Raw genomic sequence first — 26512 nt, 5'->3', positions numbered from 1 at the left:
TCCCATGCCATTTGCTGCCTCAGAAAACCCGCTGAAGGGCCAGCTATGGGTCAGCCTGTCTCAACGGCACACAACAGACGAGATGGTGGTGGGGTCACCCCCACTCTGGTGTCTTCTCTGTACTCCAGAGGCTGGGACAAGGCCCAGCAGCTTCACTCAGTTGGAGGCCTTTGGTCAGCGCTTTGGCCCCTGCTGGCCTCTGGCGCGGACCTCTCTTGTGTTCTCAGTGACCGCCATTCACTCCCATCAGGGGGTGCCCGCCTCCCCTGCTTTTGTCAGGGTCCCCCATGCAGTGAGCGCTCAGTGAAGGCTGACCCGATGCAGAAGCTGGTTTATTGTGCGTCCCGAGCCCTCCAGACCCCCCGAGGCCCCAGGTCCTCTTCAGGGGCGCGAGGTCTCCGCCAGGACGCCCTCGATCCAGGCCGCGTAGCTCCCCAGGCGCGTGTAGACCCCCGGCTTCTTGCGGTTGCCGCACACGCGGGAGCCCGAGGTGACCACGCCCTCGGCCACGCCCCCGCACACCAGCGGGCCCCCCGAGTCGCCCTGGGGGGACAAGAGTGCTGGTGCCACACCTGCCACTCTCAGCCCTGGCCTTAAGTCCAAGGCTCTCCGCTCCTGACCCTTCCCGCTCGTCCCAGGCCTCCCCAGAAACCTCCAGCAAGGACCCCGCAGTCCAGCTCTGCCCGCTGCCTCCTCCGCTTCCACGCCTGCCAATCTCACAGGCCCCGCCCCTTCCCCAAGTCCCCGCCCACGAGGGCCGGTGCGGACAGTCCCAGGCCCCGCTCCTGTGACGCAGTGTCCACCTCATCTACCCAGACCTGCCCTTCGCAGACACCATCTTGCTCTGTCCGCAGGCCTGACCCTCGGCCACTCTGCAAACCCTGCCCCACCCCAAACCCCTTCTGTGCTGGCCCCACCCCCTTGCCCCGCCATTCCAGGCCTTCCCGCATCCCGGAGACCCCCGCCCCTTCCCCTGCCCCTTTCTGGGTCCCCGCCCCATTTCCGCTGAGCTACATTCGGGGCTCCTCGCCTGCTCCCACCTTTGCCCAGTCACCGCCCCTTCTCCTGCCCTTTCCTCTAGTCCCCGCCCCATTGGTCCTGCCCCTCTCAAATCCCGCCCTTTTCTCTAGTTCTCAGCTCTTCTGAGCTCCGCCCTTTCACCTTGTCCTCAGGCCCCGCTATAGGCCCTGCTCCCTACAGGCTCCTCTCCCTATAGGCTTCCCGCCCCATAGGCCCTGCCCCCCCAGGTCACGCCCTCTCCTAGCTCCCCATCTCATCTCAGCCCCGCCCATTTCTGCCTCGTCCTATAGATTCCGCCCTCTCCTCTCAGCCCCGCCCTCCCCTCGCGGCCCCACCCCTGGACCCCGCCCTCTCCCCTCTGCCCTGCTCTCTCTTGTCAATCCCGCCCTCTCATCTCTGCCCTGCCTCTCCCCTCTCCCCCGCCCCATAACCCCATCCTTTCCTCTCGGCCCCGCCCCTCCTAGAGGCTCCGCCCTCTACCACAGGCCACGCCCTCTCGGTCCGCCCCTTCTCTCTTCCCGCCCTCTCCTCTCGGCCCCGCCCCTCCTCTCTTCCCACCCTCTCCTCGCGGACCCGCCCTCCTCTAGGCCCCGTCCTCTCCTCGAGGCCCCGCCCCCTCATAGAGGCCCCGCCCTCTCTCTGTTCCGCCCCTTCTCAGGCCCCGCCCTCTCTCGGCCCCGCCCGCACCTTGCAGCTGTCCTTGCGGTTGCTCTCCGCGCACATCATGCGCTGAGTGATGGCGCCGTCGTGGTAGGTGCGCAGGTTGCAGGTGGCGCGGTCCAGCACCGGCAGGCGCACGTGCTGCAGGCGGTCCGGCCGGCGGCCCGTGTGGCTGACCACGCCCCAGCCGGTCACGTCGCCCAGCGTGCCGGCTGCCACGTCTCGGTCCTCACGCTGCCAGGCCAGAGTTCGTACGTTGGGGCCCAGAGTGGCCTTCTCGGACAGCTGGGGGCACAGGAGAAAGTCAGGGCGCGGAGAGGGAGGCGGGCAGCAATAGGGGCTGTAGCTGGACTCCCAGGGACCGCAGGCAGGACAGGGCCCAGTGGAAGGGGAAAGGGGTCAGCAGGAGGGACGGCAGGCAGGACAGGGCCCAGTGGGGAGGGGGAAGGGGTCGGAGCAGCATCGCACTCGCTGACCTGCAGCAGGAGGAGGTCGTGGTCAATAGTGTCCGGCTGGCTGTCCGGGTGGGGCACCGCGCGTCGCACATCGTACAGGCGCTTGGAGGGCTCGGGCTGCGACAGGGAGTGAGCTCCCAGGAGCACCTGCACCTTGCCGCCGGCCCTGGGGACAGAGAGTGACCAAGGTCAGAGATCAGAGCCTGCACCGTGCCTGCCCCTGTCCCACGTCCCCCGTCACTCACGCGTCCTCCAGGCAGTGCGCCGCGCTCAGCACCCACTGCTCCGCCACCAGGAAGCCGCCGCACACGTGCGCACCGTTCACCTGCACCGACGCCATGTAGGGCCACGCGTGGGCCTGGGCTTCACGGCCTCCCAGGATGCGGCCCCGGGGCTGTGCCTCTGTGAGTGGACAACAGGACTTGAGGATGCAGGAGGGCCACACACCTGGGGATCTGGGACCCTTGTGAAGCCCTCAGACCACTCTACTGGTCCCAGCAGCCAGGTTCCCCATCACAGCAGCCCTGCGGCCCAGGATGGCAAGCACTGCCCCGGGGCTAGGCATGGATGCAGGAGAAGACGGTTGGCCTGGTGGGGCCTGGATGCAGGCCTGGGTTACACCCAGCCGTAGACACAAGCCTGGCTGCCTCAAATTCTCCAAAAAATGGGACCACCAAGCCAGACACTCCTGCTGACCGTCCTGATTGGGGGGGACTCTGGAAACTTCGGGTTCAGATTTTGAGAATTCCTTGGTTTTGAGAGCCTTCTGAGTGCAAGTGTTAAGTGCTCAGTTGTTAACCAAAAGTTTGCTGTTCGAAGTCCATCCTGTGATTAAGGCCAGCGAGCCCGTGGACATGCCAGTCGGTCATGGGGTCGCTGTGAGTCCAAATGGAGCCCACAGAATTGGAAGGTGGGGCGTGCAGAACCCAATTCTGATAATTCCTCAGCTCTGAGAGCCCTGGTGGTGCAGTGGTTAAGCGCTCTGCTGTTAATGGGAAGGTGGGCAGCGGCCGGGAGAGGACAAGGCCTGGTGGTCAGCGGCTGTACCCTCACAGCCGGGGAACATCGTGGGGCAGGTTCACCCTGTCCTGGGGGTGCCCTGACCCGATGGCAGCCACACTCACAAGGACGCTGCCTCCCACCCCCACCTGCACTCCTAATGGGGCCAGAGGTTATCCTGGGTGGCCGGCCCATTCCAGGCTGGGGGCCCTGACCCATGTCCACTCACCACACAGAGAGGCTCCTAGGAGGACTAGAGCCACCAGGCACACAGAGCTGTCCACCATGCTGCAGCTGTGTCTACGACACCGACCAGGCGGGGCTGGGGGGCTTTTATGAGCCTGGAGGGAGGTGGGGAGCTCCCACAAGCCCCATCTGGTGGGTGGGCAGCAGCCCAGCTGGAGAAAAGAGAACTGGCCTCCTCCCTCCGGGGGTGGGGGTGGGGGCAGGGCACTATGTATCTTTAAGACTGCACCAAGAGCAGATTGGGGTCCCCTCGTGTCCCTGGCCCGTGACCCTGGCCCAGGCTGTGCCCGAGTGAGGACAGCCCCTCAACATGGGGAGGGGGCACGGGGGGAATTGAACCTCATTGGCTCCCCCCACCCCCACCCCAAATGTTCTTACAGCCCTGATTTCACAAGGTTTGGAGCCCACAATTTGTAAACAACCACTTCCTCATGTTATACCCTCCCTTCTTCCTCCTCCAACTTGGAAAGGAGGTGGGGTGGGGGTGGAGCAGTCACCCTTGTCCCTGTCCCTGCAGCCTCTCATGTCACCAAGGAGGTCAGAAAAGTGGCCCGCAGGAGCAGGGAGGGGCAGGGGAGCCAAGCTTGCCTGGGTGGAGCCTCCAAGGGGATATACAGACAAAGCTTCCTTGCCATCTGCCTTAGGAAGTGAAGATGGTCGGCGTTGTCTGCTATGCCTTGGAGATGTTATCCAGCCCCTGAGAAGGCCTCACATCTGGTAAAGTACAGGGTCAATGAGGAGGAGGAGGAGGAAGCCCCTGGAGGAGATGGACCGACAGGGCAGCTTCAGCAATGGCTTGGACACAGCAGAGATGGTGGAGCCGCTGCAGGACCAGGCATGTTTTGTTCCGTTACACACGTCCTGGCTGGAGGTGCGGCCAAGTTCACAAGAAAAGTTGGCATATGTTGTTGTTATGTGCCGTTGATTCAGAGCAGCCCTGTTTGCATTAGTCCTGCAACCTGCCCTCTCCTGAGCCAATCTCATCGTCTCGGACAGACCCAATCCCATTTCTCCAGTCACTGAGTCAATCCATCTCAATGAGGGTCTTCCTCTCCTGCGCTGGCCCTCCACCCTTCCAAGCATGATGTCCCTCTCCAAGGACTGGTCCCTCCTGGCCATGTGCCCAAAGTATGTGAGAAAGAGCTTCAAAATGCTTGCCTCCAGGGTGCAGCTTAGTTTCACCCTCTTCAGGACAGACCTGTTTATTCTCCTGGCAGTCCACGGTATGTTCAACACTCTTGTCCAGCACCACAATTTGAAGGCATCGATCTTCTTCAATCATCCTTAGTTATTGTCTAGCTCTCGGATGCATAGCAAGTAATTGTGAAGACTATGGCCTGAATCAGATGCACCTTAGTTTCCAGACTGACATTGTTGCTCTTCAGTACTCTAGAAAAGTCCCCGACAGCAGACTTTCCCAGTGTTTCGTGAAATTCTGTGTCAGCCAATTATTTTTGGTTTAGTGCCTCTGTGTACTCTTACCATTTTCTTTCTTTCTTTCTTTTTTTAATGTCTTCTTTCCATTTTCTTTTGATGCTTCCTAGGTCATTCAATATTCTGGCCATCACATCCTTAAGCATTGCAACTCGAGGCTTGGTTTTGTTCTTCAGTGCCTTAAGAAATGCAGAGCGAGCTCCTCCCTTTTGATTTGCCAACTCCAGCTCCTTGCACATTTCGTTGTAATACTTTGTCTTCCCGTGGTTCACCTTTCGAAATCTTATGTTGATCTCCTTAAATTCTTGATTTCTTCCCTTTGGTAATTAATGTCATGAAGGGAGCTCTGGTGCCTAGTGGCAAAAAGTTGCGCTGCAGTCCTGCAGTCTGGATCCACCAGTTGTGCGCATGAGAAGGATGGGCCCTCTCCTCCCGTGCAATTAAACCCCTCTGAAGACCCGCCAGAAGCTCAGCTGTGGGTCAGTCCCGACTCCAACGTACACAATAACAACAACTAATGTTACAGTTTAAAAACAGGTCTGTCTGTAGCCTGGTGTCAGTGCCTCCCACCGCTTTTACCTCCGTGAAGGGTCGCCCTCTCCCAAAGTGAAGACCTCAACTCCAATTGCGTGCTAGCCTGTCTCAGGTCTGCCTCCGATTGGCCGAGCTTTAGATCACATGTCCCTCCTAGACCCTTGTGGCCAGGAGATGGCGAGCTCTCATTGGCTGACCTGGGCCACGAGGCCTCTGTAGATGGAGAGCTTGGTTCCCGCTCCCTTGAACCTGGGAGGTGGTGGTGTTGGGACTTCATGGAGGTGGTGGGCTCACGTGGGAACAGTCGCATATTGCTTTCTCCTCTCCGTCTTCTCTGTGGACTGTATCATCACACAGAGAAGCCAAAACGCAAGTCCTCTGCCGCTGACCGGATTCTGACTCCTGGCAACCCTCTGTCAGGTGTCTGAAGCTGTCATCTCCGTGGGAGTCTCTTCATGCGGCTGGTGGATCCTAGCCACCGGCCTTAGGTTAGCAGCCCAGCATGCAACTGCTGTGCCCCAGGGCTCCTTTCCGGGAGGAATAGAACGTAATACAACAGATGGGGTTCCATAGAGCCCAACAGGTGGGACAGGATCAGATTCGGAGTCAACTCGACCCCAGTGGATTGGTTTTTAAACAGATTTCCTTAATAAAATCAGAAACGCTGAGCAAAAGCCTGGTAAGATGTGGAGTCCAACTTATGTGCGAGGAGGAATGTTCTCGATTGCAACAGAATTTGGAAACAAACCAGGCAGGGCGGTGCAGTCAGCCCTCCGCCCCTCCACACACACTCCCGGGTGCCGGGCTGCGTGGCAGAAGGCGGTGTATGCGCTGAGAAAAGGCCATGCTGGGCAGAGGCCCTCCCTCCGGGCAGCTGGCACATGGGATGTGACAGGGAGCTGGCCAGGGGCACCTGTGGGAAGGGCAGGCCCGGCAGATGGACGGCACCAGCAAAAGTTCGGAGAGAGGGCTGCGTTCCAGTAAGAGGATGTGGCGGGGAAGAGGAGGGAGCGAGGGAGGGGTCTCCCAACGTCGCAGGGAGGACGTGGGCTCTCATTAACCTGTGGGTTGGTAACTGTCACTCTGAATCACGTGATGACAGAGACGTCTCATCACAGTCCCCATGGAGCAGGCCCTTACCAGACTCCGACCACCCTTCTGAGCCGCCGCCTCGGACCTGCCCTGCATTAGGTCAGGAAGTTGCCTTGGGAAATATTCCCTCTGCCTCGCAGTTGTCAGAGGGGAAACTGAGGCTAGAGGAGGGGTAGGACTGTCTACACCACCCAGTGAGGACAAGGCAGGCCTGGGACCGAAGTCCTGGCTCAGGGAGGCCTGGAGCCACCTGCGCTAGGTCACAGCAGGGACTCGGAACCAGGTTCCTGACCTGGGCCCCTCATCTGGGCATCTTTGTTAGAGAAAGCTTTCCCGTTTCCTGCCTAACTTTGCCTCCTCCTGGTGGTAACGGGCAGGAAGGCCCAAGGCTCCTTCTTGCTCGCTTTTAAAGCCACATTGCACAGCCAACAAATTCCCACTCTACAAAACCGGATGTTTACTGCCCACCCCTCCACCCTCAGGTCCTTTCCCTCCCGACCTCCGACCCTCGAGCAACAGCCACGCCTCCTCGCCATGCGACCACGCCCGCTCACCACAGAGCACGCCTCCCAACATCTAACCACGCCCCTGATCCTCCAACAGCCACGCCCCCTCGGTATGCGACCACGCCCGCTCACCACAGACCACGCCCTGGACCCCTCAACAACAGCCACGCCCCCTCGCCATGCGACCACGCCCGCTCACCACAGAGCACGCCTCCCAACATCTAACCACGCCCCTGATCCTCCAACAGCCACGCCCCTCAGCATGCGACCACGCCCTCACCACAGACCACGCCTCCCAACAGCTGACCACCCCCCTGAACATCCAACAACAGATAGGTATGCGATCACGCCCACTTACCACAGACCACGCCTCCCAACGTATGACCACGCCCAAAATCCTCCAGCAATAGCCACGCCCCTCATCACGTGATCATGCTCCCGGCATCGGCCACGCCCACATCTCACCACCCCTCTTCCGACTCTCCAGCGGCAGCCACGCCCCCTCGTCATGCGACCAAGCCCCTCACCATAGACCACGCCCCCACATCTGGTCACGCCCCTCTCTCACCTGCAGGCTTCCAAGACACCTGGCATGACGAAGAGATGGCAGCAGGGCAGGACCTTGCTGAGGAGGAGCACCTGGGGAGAAGCGTGAGGGCCGAGGCTGTCTGGGAGCTTCGCCATCCTGTCCTCTCCAAGTGACAGAGTTCACTTAGTGCCCCAGCACCACTGCCTCGCAGCCATCCATTCCAGCGTCTACACCGCCCACCTCTCCCTGACTCTGACCCGCCTCCCCCAGGCCCGGCTCCACGCAGCCCTCCAGACACCTCCTTTCCCAGGCCCTCTCTCCCCCTCAGGCCCCACCACACTTCTTCCAGACCCCATCCCATCTCTCCCAGGCCCCGCCCTCCCCAGGTCCCACCACCACCTCTCCCAGACCCTGTCCCATCTCTCCTTGAACCCAGCCTCTCTCCCAGGCCCCGCCCCTGTGCTCCTCTACCCATCTCACCCCTCCCAGACTCCACCCCACCTCTCCCAGAACTCATCCTGCCTCTCCCTGGCCCAGGCCTGGTGTACCTCGTCCTCACCCCAGCTCTCTTGACTCTTTGTTCACCCTAACCCTTTTGGACTGGGCCCCACACCAGGGTCCCTGCCTGCAGTGAGATGGTCCTCGTGGTTGGTCACGTGCTGCACAAATTGCCTAAGAGCTTGGTGACTGCAAGGCCATTGTCTCCCCCATGAGTAAAATGTGGAGTACCCGGAACTCTGTAGGACATTGTCCTGTCCCCTCAGAGACACAGAAGGGACCCGAGGAGGGGAAAATGGCAGATCTGGCCCGAGTCTCATCTACCTTGCTGAACACCCACGGAGGGGTGCATTGTTTCCTGATTCAGAGTCCAGCTTGGTCACATGAGATCAAGTGTCTCCAATTAGATGAACACTGGAAGGGTGCTGGTGTCGCTACCCCTCCGGCCGGGCACTCGTACACTTGGAGGAATTGTAGTGTGCTGGCCAATGGAGAAGCGGGTATAGAAATCGTTCCTTGACCTAGGAGGTGGGCAGTGAGCTGTGTCACACAGCCCACAGGACATCCCAAGCCAAATACCTGGCCAGGTGGGCCCTGGATCCCAAATACCTGGTCAGGTAGATGTGCCTCCTGTGGGTTTCCTGGAATTGGAACCTTCCAAAATGCACACAAGTATGCACACCCACCAAGCAGGTGCCTCACACATCTGTAGGGCAAACCAACTGTGAAAACAATTCTCTGACCACAGCCAAAGATTGACACCTTTGAAGGAATTCCAAGGAGACAAGAATATGCCTGAAAATTTTAGGAAAGGGAAAAAAATTGAACCAAGAAGCTGGTAGCGGGAGGGAGATGATGTGGTCCATTAAGGGTCTGCTTGTGAGGATGAGGATGGCACAGGACAGGGTCCAGATCTGTTATTCAGAGTGTTGTTAGGAATTGTGCTCTACTCGACAGCACCTAACAGTTTCCAGGGGAAGCCCTGATGTGGGCAGCCAGGATGCCTGGGGTTTCTCAGTCCTGGAGGGTGCACCTTCTACAGCTCTGAACAGGTGGCCAGGTGCCAGAGCCCCGGCTCTCCAGGGCACCAGGCAGGAGGTGGGTCACAGTGATAGAGCAGGCAGAAGGCTTTGGTGCAGCGGGCAGAAGTGTAGCCATATTTGGCCCCACCAAAGTCCACTGAGGCTGGTTCTTTCAATCTTGCTTTTCTCTCCAAAAACGTTCCCCAACAAGTCATCTTAACGATGCAGGTAGTGACAGGCAGTATTGCTGTAGTTGGAGGTATAGACCCCCAACAATACAGGCACATACAGCAAACAACCCTACACCCAGGGAAACCTGTGCTGATATCCAAGCCAGGCAGAGAGGTGACAGACTGGCATCTCCTGACTCCATCAGGAGTGCCCAGGGCCTCCATCTCCTTAATGTGACCCCGACTGCTCATGCGCTGGTGGGAGTCCAGTAAACAGGTTCTACACTCACTTTCCCTGCAGCACAGGCTGTGGGCAGCTGTCACGATGTCCAGAGAGCTCCGGTTCTAGGCCACCTTCCTCATCTGGACCATTTCAGCAGTTAATAGTTGAGAGTTTTCCTGCTATCACACACACCCCCTTTGTCCCACGATTTCCAAAGAGTCAAGGGAGGTTAAGTGATGAATGAAGCCCTTCCTGGTTGAGCCCGCAATCACCGCATGGCTGCGGCCACCATGTCTCAATGTCCTTTTCACATCGACCTTCTTTACCCAGTGAGCTGTCTTTCTGGAGGCACAGGCCCCTCTGATGACATCATCCTCGGCTGGAAGGAGCACCCTGGCTGCATTTCCTCCAAGCCAGGTGGTTTTGTCCTCTCATTAAACGCATTGTGTCGACTTGGAACTGACAGTGAACCCTTCAGTCACAGGTTTTGGGGGCTGTAACTCATGGGACATTGTCCACGTTTCTCCCTTAAAGCTGTGGGTGGGTTAAAATTACGTGACATACACACACACTCTCTCTGGGTTACCAAAGCAGCTTCCTACATCCTACCTCACCCGAGTTCCTTTTTTTCTTTTTGGCAGTCCACTGTAATTCAGTTCTTTGCCAACACCACATTCAAAGGTATTTTAAGTAAGCTTTTCTTGCCCACTGCCCAATTTTGATGGATGTGAGGGGATTCAAAACACCATGGTTTGGGTCAGGAACACCTTCACCCTCAGAACATAGCCGATTTGGCCGAGTGCAGTGCGTCTCCTGACTGCAGCTCCTGTAGGTGTTGCTGGGACCTGGCTCTTACTAAGCAATGGTTCAGGTGTGGGCATCGACTCCTCTATTCCTGTGCTGCAATCCCAAAGGCACATGGTTTGAATCCACCAGCTGCTCCATGGGAGAAGGATGGGCGGTCTCGTGCTGTGTGATTTTCTGCCTCTGAAAACCCACTGGAGGGTCAGCTGTGGGTCAGTTCGGACTTGCTGGCACCCCACCCTCACCCCCAGTGTGGGGCAGCCCCCAGGTGCAGTGGCCTGCCTAGCCATCAGGTCACCCAAGTAAGGGACACACAGTCATCTACTATCATTAGCTGACATTACCGATGCATGCACCATCACCAGGGAGACAGGAGTCCAGCCCAGCACTCAGGAGGGTGATGTAGGGGGGTCCTTAACAGTCTGAATGGGTCCTCCCCAAACGTGTCACCTTGCCCTAGCTCTCCGTGCTGTGGGCTATCTCCCATGTGGGACTGCTGTGACTGTCGTTTGGGGAGTCAAGCCTCCCTGTGATTTTGTTTTTTATTATTTTGTGTGCGTGTACCGTCAAATCAGATCTGACTGGTACAGGAGGATATTGCACCTCCTTCTCCGGCAGAGCATCTGGTGGATTCGAACCGTGTTCCTCTGGGATTGCAGTCTCCCTGTGATTTTGAGGAAGGGCTGGTGGCAGCGTCGGTGAGGTGAGACACAATCCACAGGATGAGGTATCTGGAGTCAATCGCTCAGAAGGCTTAACAAGCGGGTGCTGTCAGCGAGAGGGACTTCAGCATCACCAGCAGGGGCAGGCCATGGCCCACGGAGAACTCCGTGGAATTCTATGCAGAGGCATTTCTCCAGAATGGGCAGACGTCTAGTCTCCCCAAACCTTGAGAAGAACTTTTTGTCCAAATAAAAACGTGATCCGCGTCGTCCTGCCACAGGCCCTCCCTACAGGATTCTGACCAGTACAGCAACAGAAAATGAACATGTATCTTCCTGCCCTTTTAGTGTGGAGACCAGTGACTCCTCTCTACATACTGAAAGCCTGTCCACTTGGCCTAGGACGGTTTCAACCCTCAACCAGAAGCAACTCCCTTCTGCTCGTGTTGAAAATGACCTTTAATGAAAAGAAAATCTTGCAGAGAAGTGTCCTTATTTTCCTAATTCCTTTCCTTTATAGGATATGCTCAGTCTTTTCCCAAGTGATGGTTCAGACCAGAAGGCCAGCATACAGGAAGGTCCCCCAAGGTCCAGGAATGCCCCCAGATAAGTAGCCTGGGCACCTGTGAGGAGTTACTTTTAATTCGGCCAAGAGACATAAGGGACCACGTGCTCAATCTCCCAGAGGCCCCTGAAAGGGTGTTTGGTGCTGACCACACCCCCACGCAGACATCTGCTCCCCGAATGAACACCCAGCACCCGTGCTGACGTGCAGCTAACCCAGGATGGCACCCTCCAGGCCACCACCTGTGCCCCTGGATAGTCAGACGCCAGCTCCTTTTCTGAGAGCCCCACCTCTCCCTCATAGAACTGCTAAGTACAAGCTCTTCACACCCCACCCTAGCCTGAGGCCCTCCTCAGAACCTCTCCTCCCCGGGAAGATTTGAGAGCTCACATCCCATCTCCTGTAGTTGTTTACCTTGGAGTCAGAGCTGACCCAGGGCTAGCCCTCTGGAGGGAATTTACAGAGGGAGGCGACGAGAAGCGGGTGGGCTCGAACTGTGGGCCTTTGCCTTCAGGATTGCAGAGCAGCTTCTTGCCACTAGACCCTGTCTCCTACATGTTACCATAGAGAATGCTTTCCCCATTCCAACTTGCCTCCTGCTGGTAGGACCACATTTCTCTGGCATCAGTGCTGTTGACGGCTCCGTAAGCCACTGGAGAATTCACACGGCTAACCACCCAACTGTGACCTGTCAGTAAGCCCAAGTAAGAATTCCCAAAGGATACTGAGTTTACAGGTCCAAAAAGGGGGAATAACTGTAGAGCTTCTCCTTACCACCCTATGAGGAATTTCATAGGTAACTTCACAGTAGGAATGGATGAAAGCACTCAGTAAACCACGTGTCAGATCAGATCCTTTATTGTATGTATTTAATCTTATTATAAAATATCAACAAAACATTATAAAAGAAAAAGCCAGTTGCACAAAGCTAATCCAGGAAGCCATAATTGTATCACCCAGAGGTTAAAAGAAAGGCAAAATTTCGTTTGGATTGAGCTAGTGACACACAGAGCAGGCCAGCCCTGCCGCTACGCTGACCTGCCAACGTATGCAAAGGCACCAGGCGTGCTGGGAAGCCTTCCGGTCAGCACTGCTGCTCGCCGGGGAACTGAGACTTTGGGGAAACGTGCAGGCAGAAGCTACAGCAGTAAGAAGGAACCGTCCCACGTCTGATACACGGTGGTCCCTTCGCTGTGGGAGCGGATGTGTGCGGTGAGGTGGGAGGACGAGCTGAAGGACTCCCCACACTCCTCACACTCGTAAGGCCTCTCCCCACTGTGAACACGCATGTGAGCAGTGAGGGCCGGGAAGTCGCGGAACGTCGCGCCACAGACTCCGCACTGACAAGGCGTCTCCCCCTTGTGACAGTTGGCGTGTCTGGTGAGGTTGTACAGGCGACTGAAGGCCCGCCCGCACTGCTCACACTCGTAGGGCTTCTCCCCCCGGTGAGTTTTGATGTGGGTGGAGAGGGCCGAGGAGTCACTAAAGGCCTTGCCACACTCCGTACATTCATAGGGCTTCTCCTTAGTGTGAGAGATGAGGTGTCTGCTGAGGTGTGAGGACAGACTGAAGGCCTTCCCACAGTACTTACAGCCGTACGGCCTCTCTCCACTGTGGATTCTGATGTGTGTGGTGAGGGCGGACGCGTGGCTGAAGGCGCGCCCGCACTCCTTACAGGCGTAGGGCCTCTCCCCAGTGTGGGTCCTGATGTGGGTGATGAGGGACGAGGCGTAGCTAAAGGCCTTCCCACAGTCCTTACACGCGTAAGGCTTCTCCCCACTGTGGGTTCGCACATGGTCATTGAGGGAGGACGCGTGACTGAAGGCCTTCCCACACTCGCTGCACTCGTAAGGCCTCTCTCCACTGTGAATTCTTATATGGCTGTTAAGGTTTGAGGAAGACCGGAAGGCTTTCCCACACTCCTTACATTCATAGGGTCTCTGTCCATTGTGGGCAGTCTTGTGTCTATTGAAATTGGAGGCCTGACTGAAAGCCTTCCCACAGATCGTACATTCGTAGGGCTTCTCCCCACTGTGTGTTCTAATGTGTGTGGTCAGGGCTGAGGAGTCGTTAAAGGCTTTCCCACACTCCTTACACTCATAGGGCCTCTCGCCACTGTGTGTACTGATGTGCCTGGCCAGGTGGGAGGACAGAGTGAAGCACTTCCCACACTCCTGACACTCGTAAGGCCTCTCTCCACTGTGGCTCTTCATGTGCCGAGTGAGTGAGGAGATCTGCCGGAAGCCTTTGCCACACTCATCACACTCATACGGCCGGTCCCTACTGTGACAGCTGACGTGCCTAGTGAGCTGGGAGCCCTGGCAGAAGGCCTTCCCACACTCCTTACAGACGTAAGGCTTGACATCACTGTGGTTCCGCATATGCTTGTTGAGGCCAGACGCCTCAGCAAAGGCTTTCCCGCACTCCTTACATAAGTAAGACATCCTCTCCTTTAAAACGTATGTGAGGGCGGGAGGAAAGATGAGGGGCTTACAAGATAGGCTAGTTACCCCTATGACCTTCCTTGCATTTGTGCCCAAAGGGATTAGAAATGACAGACTAGGCCTCACTAGTGGGCGCTGCTGGACAAAGGCTTCCCAACATGCCCAACAGCTGAGATGTCTTACTCTGAAGAGGACTCCTAGGTGTGCTTCAGGGAGAGCGACCCAATGGAGTCTCCCCAATCCTCACCCAGGTGGGTTCTGCACCTGGTGTGAGGCCTACATGGTAAGTGACCCAGGAAGGCCTTTCCCACAGTGACAGCTGGAGTCCAGTGACTGCCTTCTTCACTTCCACCGACGCTTTTCACTGTCCTGTATGATTTCTGTTAAAACAAACAAAACCCCCCAGGGATTTCAGTATTAGAAAGAAATCTGTTTCCACTTTACCATTTATAAGCCTAGTCCATGTGCATGGCATTTGCCTTGACTTTTCTTTTGATTTATAAGTTAACGTATGTAGCAAAAACATGATCATTATTGTAATGGTTTTTAATAAAATATTTGGTTTCTGATAACTGTAACCAAGTGAAGTAAATGTCAAACACCTGGCATCCAACTTCCATGTTCATTTCACCCAGGCTTTCCTCTTTTTTTACCGGCCCCCTACAATCCCAAGCATTACAGATACAGGTATGTACCCACACCAACCACTTGGGAAATGTCTAACTGCACACAGTCGAAGTCCTTCTCCCAGGGCAGCGCAGAGACCTCCCCAGAGCTACTCTCATTCTACTTCTCCCAACCTTGAAGTTCTGCCAAGAGTGAGGCAGATTCCCCTTAGACAAAGCAGACACCCGATGGCCATGGGTCAGAGTTGGGGTTACACAGAAAGGTGCCGGGAGCCGGGCTGACAATAAGCTCTGGACTGAGGCATGGCTGTTCCCTCTCTCACAGGCTCCAGCTGGAGCACTCAACAGATTGCAGCCTCTGCGGAGATGCTGGGCTGTGACTGCCTGGCTCCATCCTTTGAGCCTTCAGACACAGGACGGTGGTTATTCAGAATGAGCTGTGTGCCAAGAGGCTGCCAAGTCAGGTCTCAGCTAGCAGACTCAGAGACTTGGCACTGCCTGAACCAGAGCAGCTGAGAAGTTGCCCTGATACATGTGCATCACATACAGACAAACAGAGGTACCACACATAATACAGTGTTCCTACAAGGTTCACATGGTATAACACAGTGTCCTATTTCACAGGATTTATCATGGATGTTAAGCGACAAATACCTGTGTAAACATTCTGTTAAGTCAGAGCTGACTGTCTAGTGGGGCTCCAGAGGCAATGAATCGCGTGGGGGGAGAGTGCCCATTACCCCACTGTAGCACAAGAGTATGGAGGGTCATGACCCCGTAGGGCTTGGTCCTGAAGCAGCTTTTTTCTGGGCTGCACTGACACTCACCTCAGAGCTCACCTCTGGCTGTTCTGCGGATCTCTTCTGTCATGGGACGCACTAATTTCTCCTAAAATATAAAACCAGGTGTTGTTACTCATGAACTGCACCAGCACATATTCAATGAATAACTTTCTGCATATTCAAGGTTTTGAGAAATTGACCCAATAATTCAAGTTGAAGTTCACAATGTGAAACAAAAAGGAAAAGGAAAAATGGGAGTGGATTTCTTTTTCTTTTTTTTTTTTACAGTTAGTGGGAGTGGATTTCTGTGACTCAAGACTCAGGCAGGAAGAGACATCTTATCTCTGAGCACTCTGGCTGTCGTGGAAAGCAGGCTTCTGGGAAACACACCTTCTGGGACTGAGCGTGAGCGTGACCTAAATGAGTGTTAACCAGGAAGTCTAAGCAGAACAGAGCAGGGACAACACAGGCAATCTCACAGAGGCCTCCACAGAACAGGTGTGAGCAGAATGCTAATGTCAGAGAAACAGCTGAGCTCTCCGGGAAGTTGTGTCCTCAATTCAAAAATGGACTTTTCCCAGGCACTTCCCAGCAGAGTGGCCCTGGTGCAGTCCCATCCCCACCCTCACGGTCTCAGATCCCATCCGTGCTTGTCTGGGAACACACGTGACTATAGCTGACATGGTGCTCGTGGAGAAACACATGACACGAGGGAAGACAAGACAGTGAACCACTGTGTCACTGAGCAAACACTGCTCCTTAGGGATTCTGAAGACGACCAGCTGGGAGCGGCAATGCTACTCTCCTGAGACCAGGTTACTAAAGGTTTCCATCATAGCATGTCATGGACTGAACAGTGGACCCACAAATCAACGTGAACTTGACTGGCCCCTGCCAACAACATGGTCCGAGCACAGGAGAGGAAAGGTCACCATTCTTGCCTCAAAAGAACACCCTTGTAACACTTTTCAACACAGAATGTTTGTTCTTTCGGTAGTCCAGGGGATGTTCAATACTTTTTGTCAACAGCACAATTCAAAGGCATTCTTTCTTCACTCTTCTTTATTAATTTTTTTATTATCAGATATACAGGAAGCAATTAAAAATCCTATGGTTTTAATCAAGCACATCTTAGTCTTTAAACTAGCACTTTGTTGATTTCATCAACACAACCTGTCTTTTGGAATTACAGTGTGCTACTCCAGCGGTGAGGGAGCTCTGGTGGCCTAGTGGCAAGAAGCTGTGCTGCAATCCCAAAGCACATGGTTCGAGTTCACCAGCTGCTCCAAGGGAGAAGGATGGGCAATCTCCTCCTGTGAGATTTGTCTCTGAAAACCCACTGAAGGTCAGCTATGGGCTGGTTCCGACTCTATGGTCGTCAACAACCGTAAGTCCAGTGGTAAGGATCTTTGCTTCCTTGATATTGCGGTGTACTGAAGCCCACACACTGGTCTTCCTCAGCGAAGTCTTTTTCATTTCCTGCAAGCAAGGTTGGGTCATCTGCCTACTGCAGGTTGTTGATGAGTTACCCTCCAATTAGCTTTTTACTTTTTGGGGGGTTTCCCTGTTGTGTACCATTAAATCGGATCCGAGTGTCACAAGAGATTTCTCCTCCTTCTCTAGCAGAGCATCTGGTGGACCTGAACCATGAGCCTTTGGGATTGCAGTGCAGCTTCTTGTCATTAGGTCACCAGAGCTCCCTTCATCCTCCCATTTTTCTTTGTATCATCAACCACATCCAACCACATTTTTCTATGCACCATCAACCTTGTCAAATGACCTGATCAGACTGAGTATGGAGAAAGACTAAAACCTTGATACACAGCAAAAGGCAAGTAAACATCTTTCGGTTCTTCTCAACTCCCAGCCAAGATCTGTCCACGGGCCCTTTCTGAGCCCAGCTGGAATTTTTAGTTGTTCTCTGTTGATGTACTGTTCTGTCTGCAGAAAAATGTTCACCAAAATCTTGCTTCCATGTGATACTGAAGCTGTGTTTGGATAACGCCCACACTGTCAGATCACCTTTTCATCAGTTTCTAGGGGCTTTCCCCCCCAATGCCTTCAATGCAGCTTGAATTTCTTCCTTTAAAACCACTGCTTTCTATTATACGCCAATGGTACTCCCTGCTTGGTGCTAACCAAGTCATTTAGCCCCATAACTGTGCATTCTGGTGCACTGATTCCTTCTGCCTTCTTTTGATGCTTCCTATATCGATCGATATTTAGACACAGAATCCCTCAGTATTACTCCTACTGGAGGCTTGAAGTTGTGGTTCAGTTCTTTCAGCTTGGGAAAGCCAAGGGTAAGTGTACTCTTTTCTTTTGGTTTCCCAACTCCAGCTCTTTGCATAATTCATTATAATACTTTTTCCAAGTTGTCCTTTGAAATTTTCTGTTCATCTTTCTTCAGCATTTCCTCCTATTGTTCTGACCTCTATGTTCTATTGCAATGTTCAGTGTCTTCTAACATCCATTCTGGACTTTTTCTGTCTTGTAATGACATCTGCTTTTTTCACGCTCAGATGAAAGAAAAAACTCTGATGCATCTGGGCATTTCACTGGCCACCTCCTGCTGGGCTGGCAGGGACCCACTCTTCCAGGCCAGACAGAATGTGATATTTATATGTTTACTTGTCTCATAATTTACTGGATGGGTCCGGCACCTGTCTGTCAGTCTGTTGTATGGTAGTGACACTTGTGTTGCTGTGATGCTGGAAGATCTATCACAAGCTGAGTCTGTTAACAATTTCAACTTGCTTGGATTCACTCATGGCTCTAGTAGCCATAGCTGACTTCATGTCACATAACAACAACAACTGAAGAGTGTGGTTAGAATGTCCTACGTCCACCTTGTGTGGACTATGCGAGCAAGGATTTAGAATAATCAACTAGTTCACGCTGAGAGAAAAAACCCAAAACACTAAAACTCTGCATCTAGTAAAGTTATCCTTGAAAAGGGAAGAAACAACAAACGGTAAAGAAATGTTCGTGAAAGAAATGTTCGTGAAGACGTACATAAACCGGAATCATTCTCCCTGCTCAGAATCTAAAAGGGCACGTCTGTTGTGGAGGTTTTGGCAAACACCCTGGAAGAGATCCTTATTTTTGTCCATTTCAAAGAAAGGTGATCCAACAGAACATAGAAACTATCAACCAGTACTATATGCAAGCAAAATCTCCGAGACTTCCCAGTTAGAGGATTCTATTAAAAACGTCTGGCGAGGAAGCAGCAACGCAGAGGAAATGGGAGTGATCAAGACTGCAGCCAGCACCTTGAGCCTCAACAAGCCGAAGAGTGAGAAGACCCCAGGCCCTGCAGAAGCCCGAGGCCGAGGAGTTCAACACGGGGCCGCCCTCTGTGCTCACGGTCAGGCAACAACAACACGCAAGTGCTCATCAACTGCCACAACAACAAGCTCCTAGCCACGTGAAGATGTCGACCGCGCGCCCCAAGAGTGGCAAGGGCAAGAAGTCAGTGTGTCAACAAGGACTACTCCATCTCTAAAGATATTCCTGCATGTGGACTCATCGTGGTCCTAAGGAACCCTCCACCGCTGGAAAGTAGGGCCATCCCCGCCTCTACAGCCCTGCCCCACAGCCGCCTCCTGCCGCCCCGGGAGACCTGCCTGGAAACACCCTTCTAAAGGAACTGTCCAGAAATACAAGTTAGATTCAAAAGAGAATGTGGAGGAAGGGTTATCAAGGTTGACATCAGATGGATCTAAGGACAGAACACCAGATCAAAAGTCACAGGGCCCCTGTGAGCACCTAACTACAACAGCACCTCATAGAATCAACAGGCAGAGTCAAAAAGGTCAGAGCTGAAGTAACATGTGACGACAGACGTAGCTGGTATGACAGATCATCCAAAACCAACATACTACACAGTCTTCTCAAGCTCACCAAGTAGACTGTATTCTGAGCCACCAAAGAACACAATCAACTTAAATGCATACATCAGAAAAGACAGATCTGGGAACGCACCGCAGAACCCGGAGCTGGGATGACTGGCGCGTTCCTGCCTGCAGCCCACCACACCCACACCCACCCCCAGTCCCAAGGATGTCCCCTCCTCCATGAGTGCCCAGGGAATCCCCACCGAGAACATCATACCCTACCCATACCCAGCGCTGACACCGGAGCAGGAGGGGGAGCACTCTGACATTGCCCATCGCATCGATGCTCCGGGCAAGGGCATCCTGGCCACAGATGAGTCCACCAGAAGCACTGTCAAGCGCATGCAGTTCACCGAAACCAAGAACACCGAGGAGAACCGGCAATTCTACTGCCAGCTCCCGCTGACTGCCTACGACCGCGTGAACCCCTGCATCGGGGTGTCGTCCTCTTCCATGAGACCCTCTACCAAAAGGCAGATGATGGGCGTAACTTCCCCCAAGTCATCAAATCTAAGGGTGGTGGTGTGGGCATCAAGGTAGACAAGGGCGTGGTACCCCTGGCAGGGACTAATGGTGAGACCACCACCCAAGGGCTGGATGGGCTGTCTGAGCGCTGTGCCCAGTACAAGAAGGATGGAGTTGGCTTTGCCAAGTGGCGCTGTGTGAAGATTGGAGAGCACACCCCCTCAGCTCTTGCCATCATGGAAAATGCCAACGTGCTGGCCCGTTATGCCAGCATCTGCCAGCAGAATGGGATTGTGCCCGTTGTGGAGCCTGAGATCCTCCCTGATGGTGACCATGACCTGAAGCGCTGTCAGGATGTAACTGAGAAGGTGCTGGCTGCTGTCTGCAAGGCTCTGAGTGACCACATCTATTTGGAAGGCACTTTGCTGAAGCCTAACATGGTAACCCCCAGCCACGCCTGCTCACGGAAGTCTTCTCATGAGATTGCCATGGCAACTGTTACAGCACTGCACCACGCGCCCCCCCCTCCTGTCTGGAGGCCAGAGGGAGGAGGAGGAGGCATCCATCAACCTCGATGACATCAACAAGTGCCCCCTGCCGAAGCCATGGGCCCTGACCTTCTCCTATGGCCGAGCCCTGCAGGCCTCTGCACTGAAGGCCTGGGGTGGGAAGGAGGTGAATCTGAAGGCAGCCCAGGAGGAGTCTATCAAGAGTGCCTTGGCCAACAGCCTCGCCTGCCAAGGAAAGCACACCCCAAGCGGTCAGGCCGGGGCGCAGCCAGCGAGTCCCTCTTCGTCTCTAACCATACCTAAATGGAGGTGTTCTAAAGCCGACCCCTTCAACACTCCAGACCCCAGCTTCCTCTCAGACTTAACGCTTGAAAAGGAGGGCCTCATCTGGGGCTTCAGGCACTCAAAACAACTAAAGCAAACAGGAAATCAACCAGCAAAGTTATCAAAACAAAGCAGTTGGGCAGGACTGAGGGGGAATCAAGTGTTCAGAAGGCTGACAGCAATTAAATCAATAACAGAATCAAGGTGGGCAGGGAGGAAAATGTGCAACAATGAATGAATGGAAATTCAGCCCTCCCCAAAAAAAACCCCCAAAACCAAAATCAGAATCAGTAAGTAGAAATGCTCCAAGCAGAAAGCAGCCTCACTGAGGGAAGCCGTCAGTGGGGAGCGGCTGCCAAATCCTCGGCCATTTTAATAAAACTGCAAATACTGACGTCTGAAGCAGCATCACCCAAATGCCAAAAGCAGAGGCACAGGCTCACCTCGATCCCCGTGGGTAGGCTCCAGACCACACCAGCTCCATGAGTAACTGGAGTAATCACCGTAGGTGTGTCGGAGACAGTGAGACTGGCTCGGAGCTGTTGTTCAAGGGGTGCTGAGTCACAGGCGACTTGACGGCACATACCACCACCAAATATATAAAATCCAGGACCATGTAGGTAAAGTTCTCAACAAACTAGAAAATGTCTCCCACTTGATAAAGAACATCAAAACATCATCACCAACATGAAATCGTTGGTTGAATCCACCTGCTGTCCTGCGGGAGAAACGCGGGTAATGGACTCCTGTGCTCTGGAGCTCACAGGAGGGTCTCCTAGGAGTTGGTTCTTACTCAACCGCTGGTAACAGCATCTTTGCCTTTGAGCTGGCAGCACCACTTCCCACTAGGCTAGCACATGTCTTCCCACAGTCATCAAGATAGTGGGGGAGGAAAGGGGAGACAGACAGATTGCGGTTAAGCGAGTCAACCCACAACAGCTCAGAACCCTGCCCTGTCCTGATCCAATCTCACCGCCTGATACACCTGCTCCCACTACCCAGCCAGTTACTGTGTTGATCCATCTCACGCAGGGTCTTCCTCTCCCGCGCTGTCCCTCCACCCTTCCAAGCATGATGTCTTTCTCCAAGGACTGGTCCCTCGATGAAACCTTCCCAAAATATGTGAGCTGGAGTGTCAAAATTCTTGCCTCCAAGGAACAAGTTGGTTTCACCCTCTCCGGAGCAGACTGTTTGTTCTCTTGGAGGTCCACAGTATATTTAAGACTCTTCTCCAGGACCGTGTCATCCTTAGTCATTGTCCAGCACTGTGACAGCAATGGCCTGGATCAGGTGCACCTTACTCTCCAGAGAGGTCCCTAACAACGTATTTTCCCACTGTAATTTGGTTTCCTGACTGCTGGTGCCAAGAGTGTTGATTGTAGAACCAGGCAAGATGGAATTATTAACAGTCTCAATCACTTCTCCACCTACTGTGATGCTGCCAATTGGCCTAGGGGTGACAACCTTTGTTTTCCTGACTTTGTGCTTCAATCCGTATTGGAGACTACAGTCCTTGACCTTTTGTAGCAAATGCTTCATGTCTTCCTCAGTCTTGGCAAACAAGGTTGTATCATTTGCATAATGCAGGTTGTTGATGCTTCCTTTGTCCGATGGCACATTCCTCCTCATAAAACCCAGATGACCTGCTCCTCGTATAGACTGAAAAGGTACGGAGCCAGGCTAGTATCACCTGATTGCTGAATGAAGAGCAGAGACAGCCTTTCCCATCAAAGTGCTGGCACATCCACACGTACATGAGCTCAAGGAAGGAGGCTAGGTAGAGACCCTGTCCCTTGTAAACATCATGCAATGGCTTTAAAAAACAGTGCCCTGCATGTCTGATGTGGTGACTCATGGAGAACTGTTCCCAGTCAGCACTGGGATGCCTGCACTCACCTTGTTCATGGGTAATAACTGAGGGGAGCTCTGGTGGCCCAGTAGGTAAGGAGCTGTACTGCCAACCCCCAGCAGGCAGTTCAAATCCACCGGCTGCTCTGTGGGAGAAAGACGGCAATCTCCTCCCCTGGAATTTTTAGTGTGCTGTCTTAAACCAATCCGCGTTGAGAGTAAAGGTTGAGAAGTAGCTGGGAAGATGAAGGCAGATACCACAGCACATGAGGATCTCCAAGGGCAGATCACCTAACAAGTGAGGTGAGCACAGGATTCTTTGTGCTTCTTTACCTTGGAGGGAACGTGTGGAATTCTTGAGCACTGCGTAGGAAGCACAGGATCTCAGTGCCCACCTCGCTTACTGGTCCTACAACATCTATGCTTCTGCGCTGTGGCTGGAGGAGAGCACGGACTATCGCAGGTGCGTCTTGGAGAAGGTGCAGCCAGGGCGCTCCCTGCAGACAAAGGCGACAGAGCTCTGCCTCACACACTCAGGGCATGGTACTAGGAGATCACCATGTTCCTTGGAGAGTGACATCATACGCGCAAAGATGGAGGGACAGGGAAGGAGGGGAAGACCCTTAACCAGACGGACTGACACAGTGACTGCTGCAGTGAGCTTGAGTGTCAGAGATTGTGAGGACGCACAGGATGGGACAGGTGCAGATCTGTTGTTCTCAGGGTTGTTAAGGATTATACTCGACATCACCTAACAGCAACATTTGTGCCGGAGATTTGAAAAGTGGTATTGAGCCTTCAGGAAGGTGCTGTTGGGCTGGGAGAGACAGAGGTGCTTAGAATGTAGAAATGTAGTATCATGTAGCGTCTCTGATTCTTTGATACTGGATGGGGGGAGAGAGAGATGTTCATCAGATGTTATGAAGCAAGCACAAGTCAGCCCATCAACAGCAAAGATCTCCAGGAAGTCAAGGTTTCTGTGAAGAGACCAAGACCTTCCTCTAGGGCCCACAGACCGCTTCCCCCAGCGCTGCTGTGTGGGGCATGGCAAACATCCCCAAACACTGATTCCGAGCCAAACTAAGTTTCAACTGAATTGTGCAAACATGGTTACTGCTGTTTTCTTCCTTGCTCGTGACCCTGAGGTCAGTGGCTTTGGGGGCTTATGGTAATAGGACTCTTTACGCTGTCATATGGGCTGAGTGTTACCTAGCTGGCATGAACCCAGGAGCACGTACACTAGCCCCAGGAGACCAAGCCCCAGAGTGGACCTGAGGATGAATCCAGACAGCAGTCTGACAAAGCTGTGAGGTGTCGTCAAGGTGACTAAGACCCACAGTGACCCTGTGACCCAAGGATCTGAACGCTGCCCTCTCCTCTGCCATCCCATCCTCATCTGATACCCCCGAGCCCACTGTTACAGTGTCGACCCATCTCAATGAGGGTCCTTCCCTCCTTCACTGTCCTTTCCCAAGGACAAGCCGACAGTACGCATATATAAATATATACTCCAAACAACACACTGAAAAAATCATATTAATAATAAAAGCAGATAGAAATACTATTATTTTATTCTTATTCAACATTATTCAACATTATTCTAAATACTCATACCAAAACATGACTAAGAAGAAAAGATAAAGTAGAATGTTAAAAAAGAATATTAATTTGTGTTTATTTCAGAAAGAAAATTATATATGTGGAACCTCAAAAGTTGGTACTAATGATTGCAGGACTGATAAATTTTAACAAATATTCAGAAAACAAAATCAAGATTAAAGTAAGTATCTCCCACTAGTTATAAGCAGCTGAGAAATTAATGGAGAGGTTCTCAGAAAACCCTTTTCCTCACAGATACGAAAAAGGCACAGGTGCTCATCTAATCATGTCATATACACAGAATTACATACAGCCTTGGTAACAGCAGTCAAGAAAATCCACTGTCAGGGACCTCTCCAAGATTCTAAAGAGCAAGGTTATCAGTTTAAAGACTATGGTGTTAAGCGATACAAGCCATGATCTTTTCAATCACTTCCTATGCACCTGAAAATCAGGCAATGACTAAACAAGACGGAAGCATCAGTGTCCTTACATTGTGGTGTTGCCCAAAATGGACTGCACAAATGTGCCCCTTAGAGGCAGGAATGGCGGGACTCCATCTCATACACTTCGGGCACACTGTCCGGATACCCAGGCCTTGGGATGGTCAGCAAAGGAGGGCCAGATCCTCAGCAAGATGGACTGACCCAGTGACTGGACAAACGGGCTTGAGCATGGTGGAGAGGTGAGGATGGGGGCACATGGCAGAGGGCAGAGGTGTTGTGCACAGGGTCGCTGTGAGCGGCAGCTGACGTGACAGCACCTAACAGCAACAACATGCTGTGCAGTACAGTCAGTACCAGTACAGGAACACACAAGCAGACCAACAGGAAAACATACACAGGTCTGGACAAGGCCCACCCCCCACCCACAGTTGACGCAGCAGACAGTATACACCGCAGGGCTGAGAGCACACATACCTCAACACGGGGTTACTGTCGCTACACGAAGCCCTGAGCTCCAAAGCGTTACGGGCTCTGCTATGCACAGACAGGCTGGTGATCTGAGTCCTAAACTAGCACTGAAGAAAGAGTTCCAAGATCTAGTTCCAACAAAGCCAGCCAGGGAAACAGGACAGGGTGCAATTCTACTCTGAACCACACAGGCACCGTGACCCAACCGAGTCCTGTGTACTGCTGAGTACAGGAGATGACTGTCAGAAAAGAAAATTATAATACTGTCAGAAGTCATGAGCAAATGCTCTTAGGACAGAAGAACAGAGAAAAAATTCTTATGAGTAAGCAACAGGGAAAGAGAACAACAGATTCAACAATGTAAACCACCAATGTTAAAACTGACATTAATGGTGAAATCTTTTTTTTTCCAAACAGGATCAACACTTTTTAATTTTGAATAACCTTATATTAAAAACAAATGAAAATCATACAGCAGTAAAACGGATACAAAATGGCTAGAGGTAGAATGTAGCTGTGTTCTGTTGTCTCAAGCCTGGGAGTTGTAGCTGACTATATCTGATACAAGCCCTATTAACACAGACATCCTTCACATATGTAACCTTTCACAGCTACCCAGACTGCCTTTCTTCTTGGTTTTCTCACCCTGACTCTTAGTACCTACCACGGTGAAATCTTAATAAAAGTTAAGTTCCACACTAAGAGAAAAACTCCAGAAGTGTGAAGATTATGTAGCACCTCCTAGTGAGTCTGAACATGGCGACGTCGACATCTCAGCCTTTTCTCCTAAATGCAGAGTTATCGACTGGACAGGACACATGGAGCCCCAGGAGAAAGGGGCCCTGGAGCCACGATACTCAGAGGAGCAAACAGCATACCCGAGCCATCCCCGTGCTGAGCACTCCATCACGGGCATGGACAGTGGGGTCCATTCACGCCAAGGGAGCCTCCACAACAGGCATGTGGACAGAGCAGGCTACAGACACCACAGTGTAGGATCCTCGAAGCTTCCTGAAGAAACAGGGCACGGAAAGGTCTGCAGAGAAGATTCTGTGAACTGACACACAGTTCACAGGCGGCAAAAACAAAACGACACAGAGCTTGGAGTAGGACTTGGGTGATCACTGTACTGGTACCAGCAATAGTCACAAACATTTAATCATAAATCAGCGTCAAGGAAGGAGATGAAACCAGGCAGGGAAACGAGGACAAAAAACTCACCGAGATCTGCTCATTATCAGAGACTCAGAGTACTGCTTATAGTGTACAAGGGAAAGTGAATCAAAGAGTTGACAGTAGAAATGTTATTATTTACAACACAAAGGAAAAGTGATTTTCACACATTAATTTTACAAAACCAGGGGAAACACTCTTCATTTTATTTAACTTTGTATTTCAGGAGGGTTTTGTATAGTTAACTAGTAATAACATGAATTTGAAAAAAATCTAAATTTATAGTCACTAGATTGGCAGCAACAGGATGGATGGTGAAGAGATTGAGACTGTTCACAGCTTTAGTTTGCTTGGCTCCACAGTCAACAGGCTTGGCACCAGCAGCCAGGAAATTACAAGGCGCGTTGCCATGGGAAAGTCTGCTGTTAGGGACCTCTCCAGGGTACTGAAGAGCAATGGTGTCTCTCTGGAGACTAATGTGCGTCTGATACAGGCCATGGTCTTCGCAATCAC

At 52.9% G+C, this 26512-nt stretch overlaps 2 protein-coding genes and 2 pseudogenes across 2 annotated transcripts in view; 1 reads left to right on the top strand and 3 right to left on the bottom strand.

Moving 5' to 3' along the window:
• Window positions 1-381: 381 nt before the first annotated feature.
• Window positions 382-3421, bottom strand: LOC102877607 (complement factor D-like). Its single transcript, XM_006897984.1, has 5 exons — window positions 3364-3421; window positions 2381-2537; window positions 2157-2301; window positions 1708-1965; window positions 382-543 (listed from the first exon to the last, which is right to left on the bottom strand). The coding sequence occupies exons 1-5, from the start codon at window positions 3419-3421 to the stop codon at window positions 382-384; spliced, it is 780 nt and encodes a 259-aa protein (XP_006898046.1).
• Window positions 2611-3346, bottom strand: LOC102862218 (annotated as a pseudogene).
• A 9137-nt stretch (window positions 3422-12558) lies between the features above and the next one.
• The window catches only part of LOC102877209 (zinc finger protein 91-like), a 77773-nt gene continuing 63819 nt past the window's right edge, over window positions 12559-26512 (bottom strand). Inside the window, exon 3 of the mRNA XM_006897983.1 lies at window positions 12559-13821. Within this exon, the coding sequence (XP_006898045.1) occupies window positions 12559-13821 (1263 nt within the window). The remainder of the gene's footprint in view (window positions 13822-26512) is intronic.
• LOC102861818 lies at window positions 18705-20444 on the top strand (annotated as a pseudogene).

This window comes from Elephantulus edwardii, unplaced genomic scaffold, assembly GCF_000299155.1.
Source record: "Elephantulus edwardii isolate Elephantulus edwardi_28Jun2011 unplaced genomic scaffold, EleEdw1.0 scaffold00217, whole genome shotgun sequence".
Taxonomy (NCBI): domain Eukaryota; kingdom Metazoa; phylum Chordata; class Mammalia; order Macroscelidea; family Macroscelididae; genus Elephantulus; species Elephantulus edwardii.
Note: the sequence above shows the minus strand (reverse complement) of the source record. Positions and strands in the feature narration are given on the sequence as shown.

Bases quoted from the DNA above. Each gene is read 5' to 3' on its own strand.
- LOC102877607 (XM_006897984.1), bottom strand. From the start codon at position 3,421: ATGGTGGACAGCTCTGTGTGCCTGGTGGCTCTAGTCCTCCTAGGAGCC. The intron at 2,538-3,363 runs GTGAGTGGACAT...GTCCACTCACAG, and splicing joins CCTAGGAGCCTCTCTGTGTG to AGGCACAGCCCCGGGGCCGC. The intron at 1,966-2,156 runs GTCAGCGAGTGC...CTGTGCCCCCAG, and splicing joins ACGACCTCCTCCTGCTGCAG to CTGTCCGAGAAGGCCACTCT.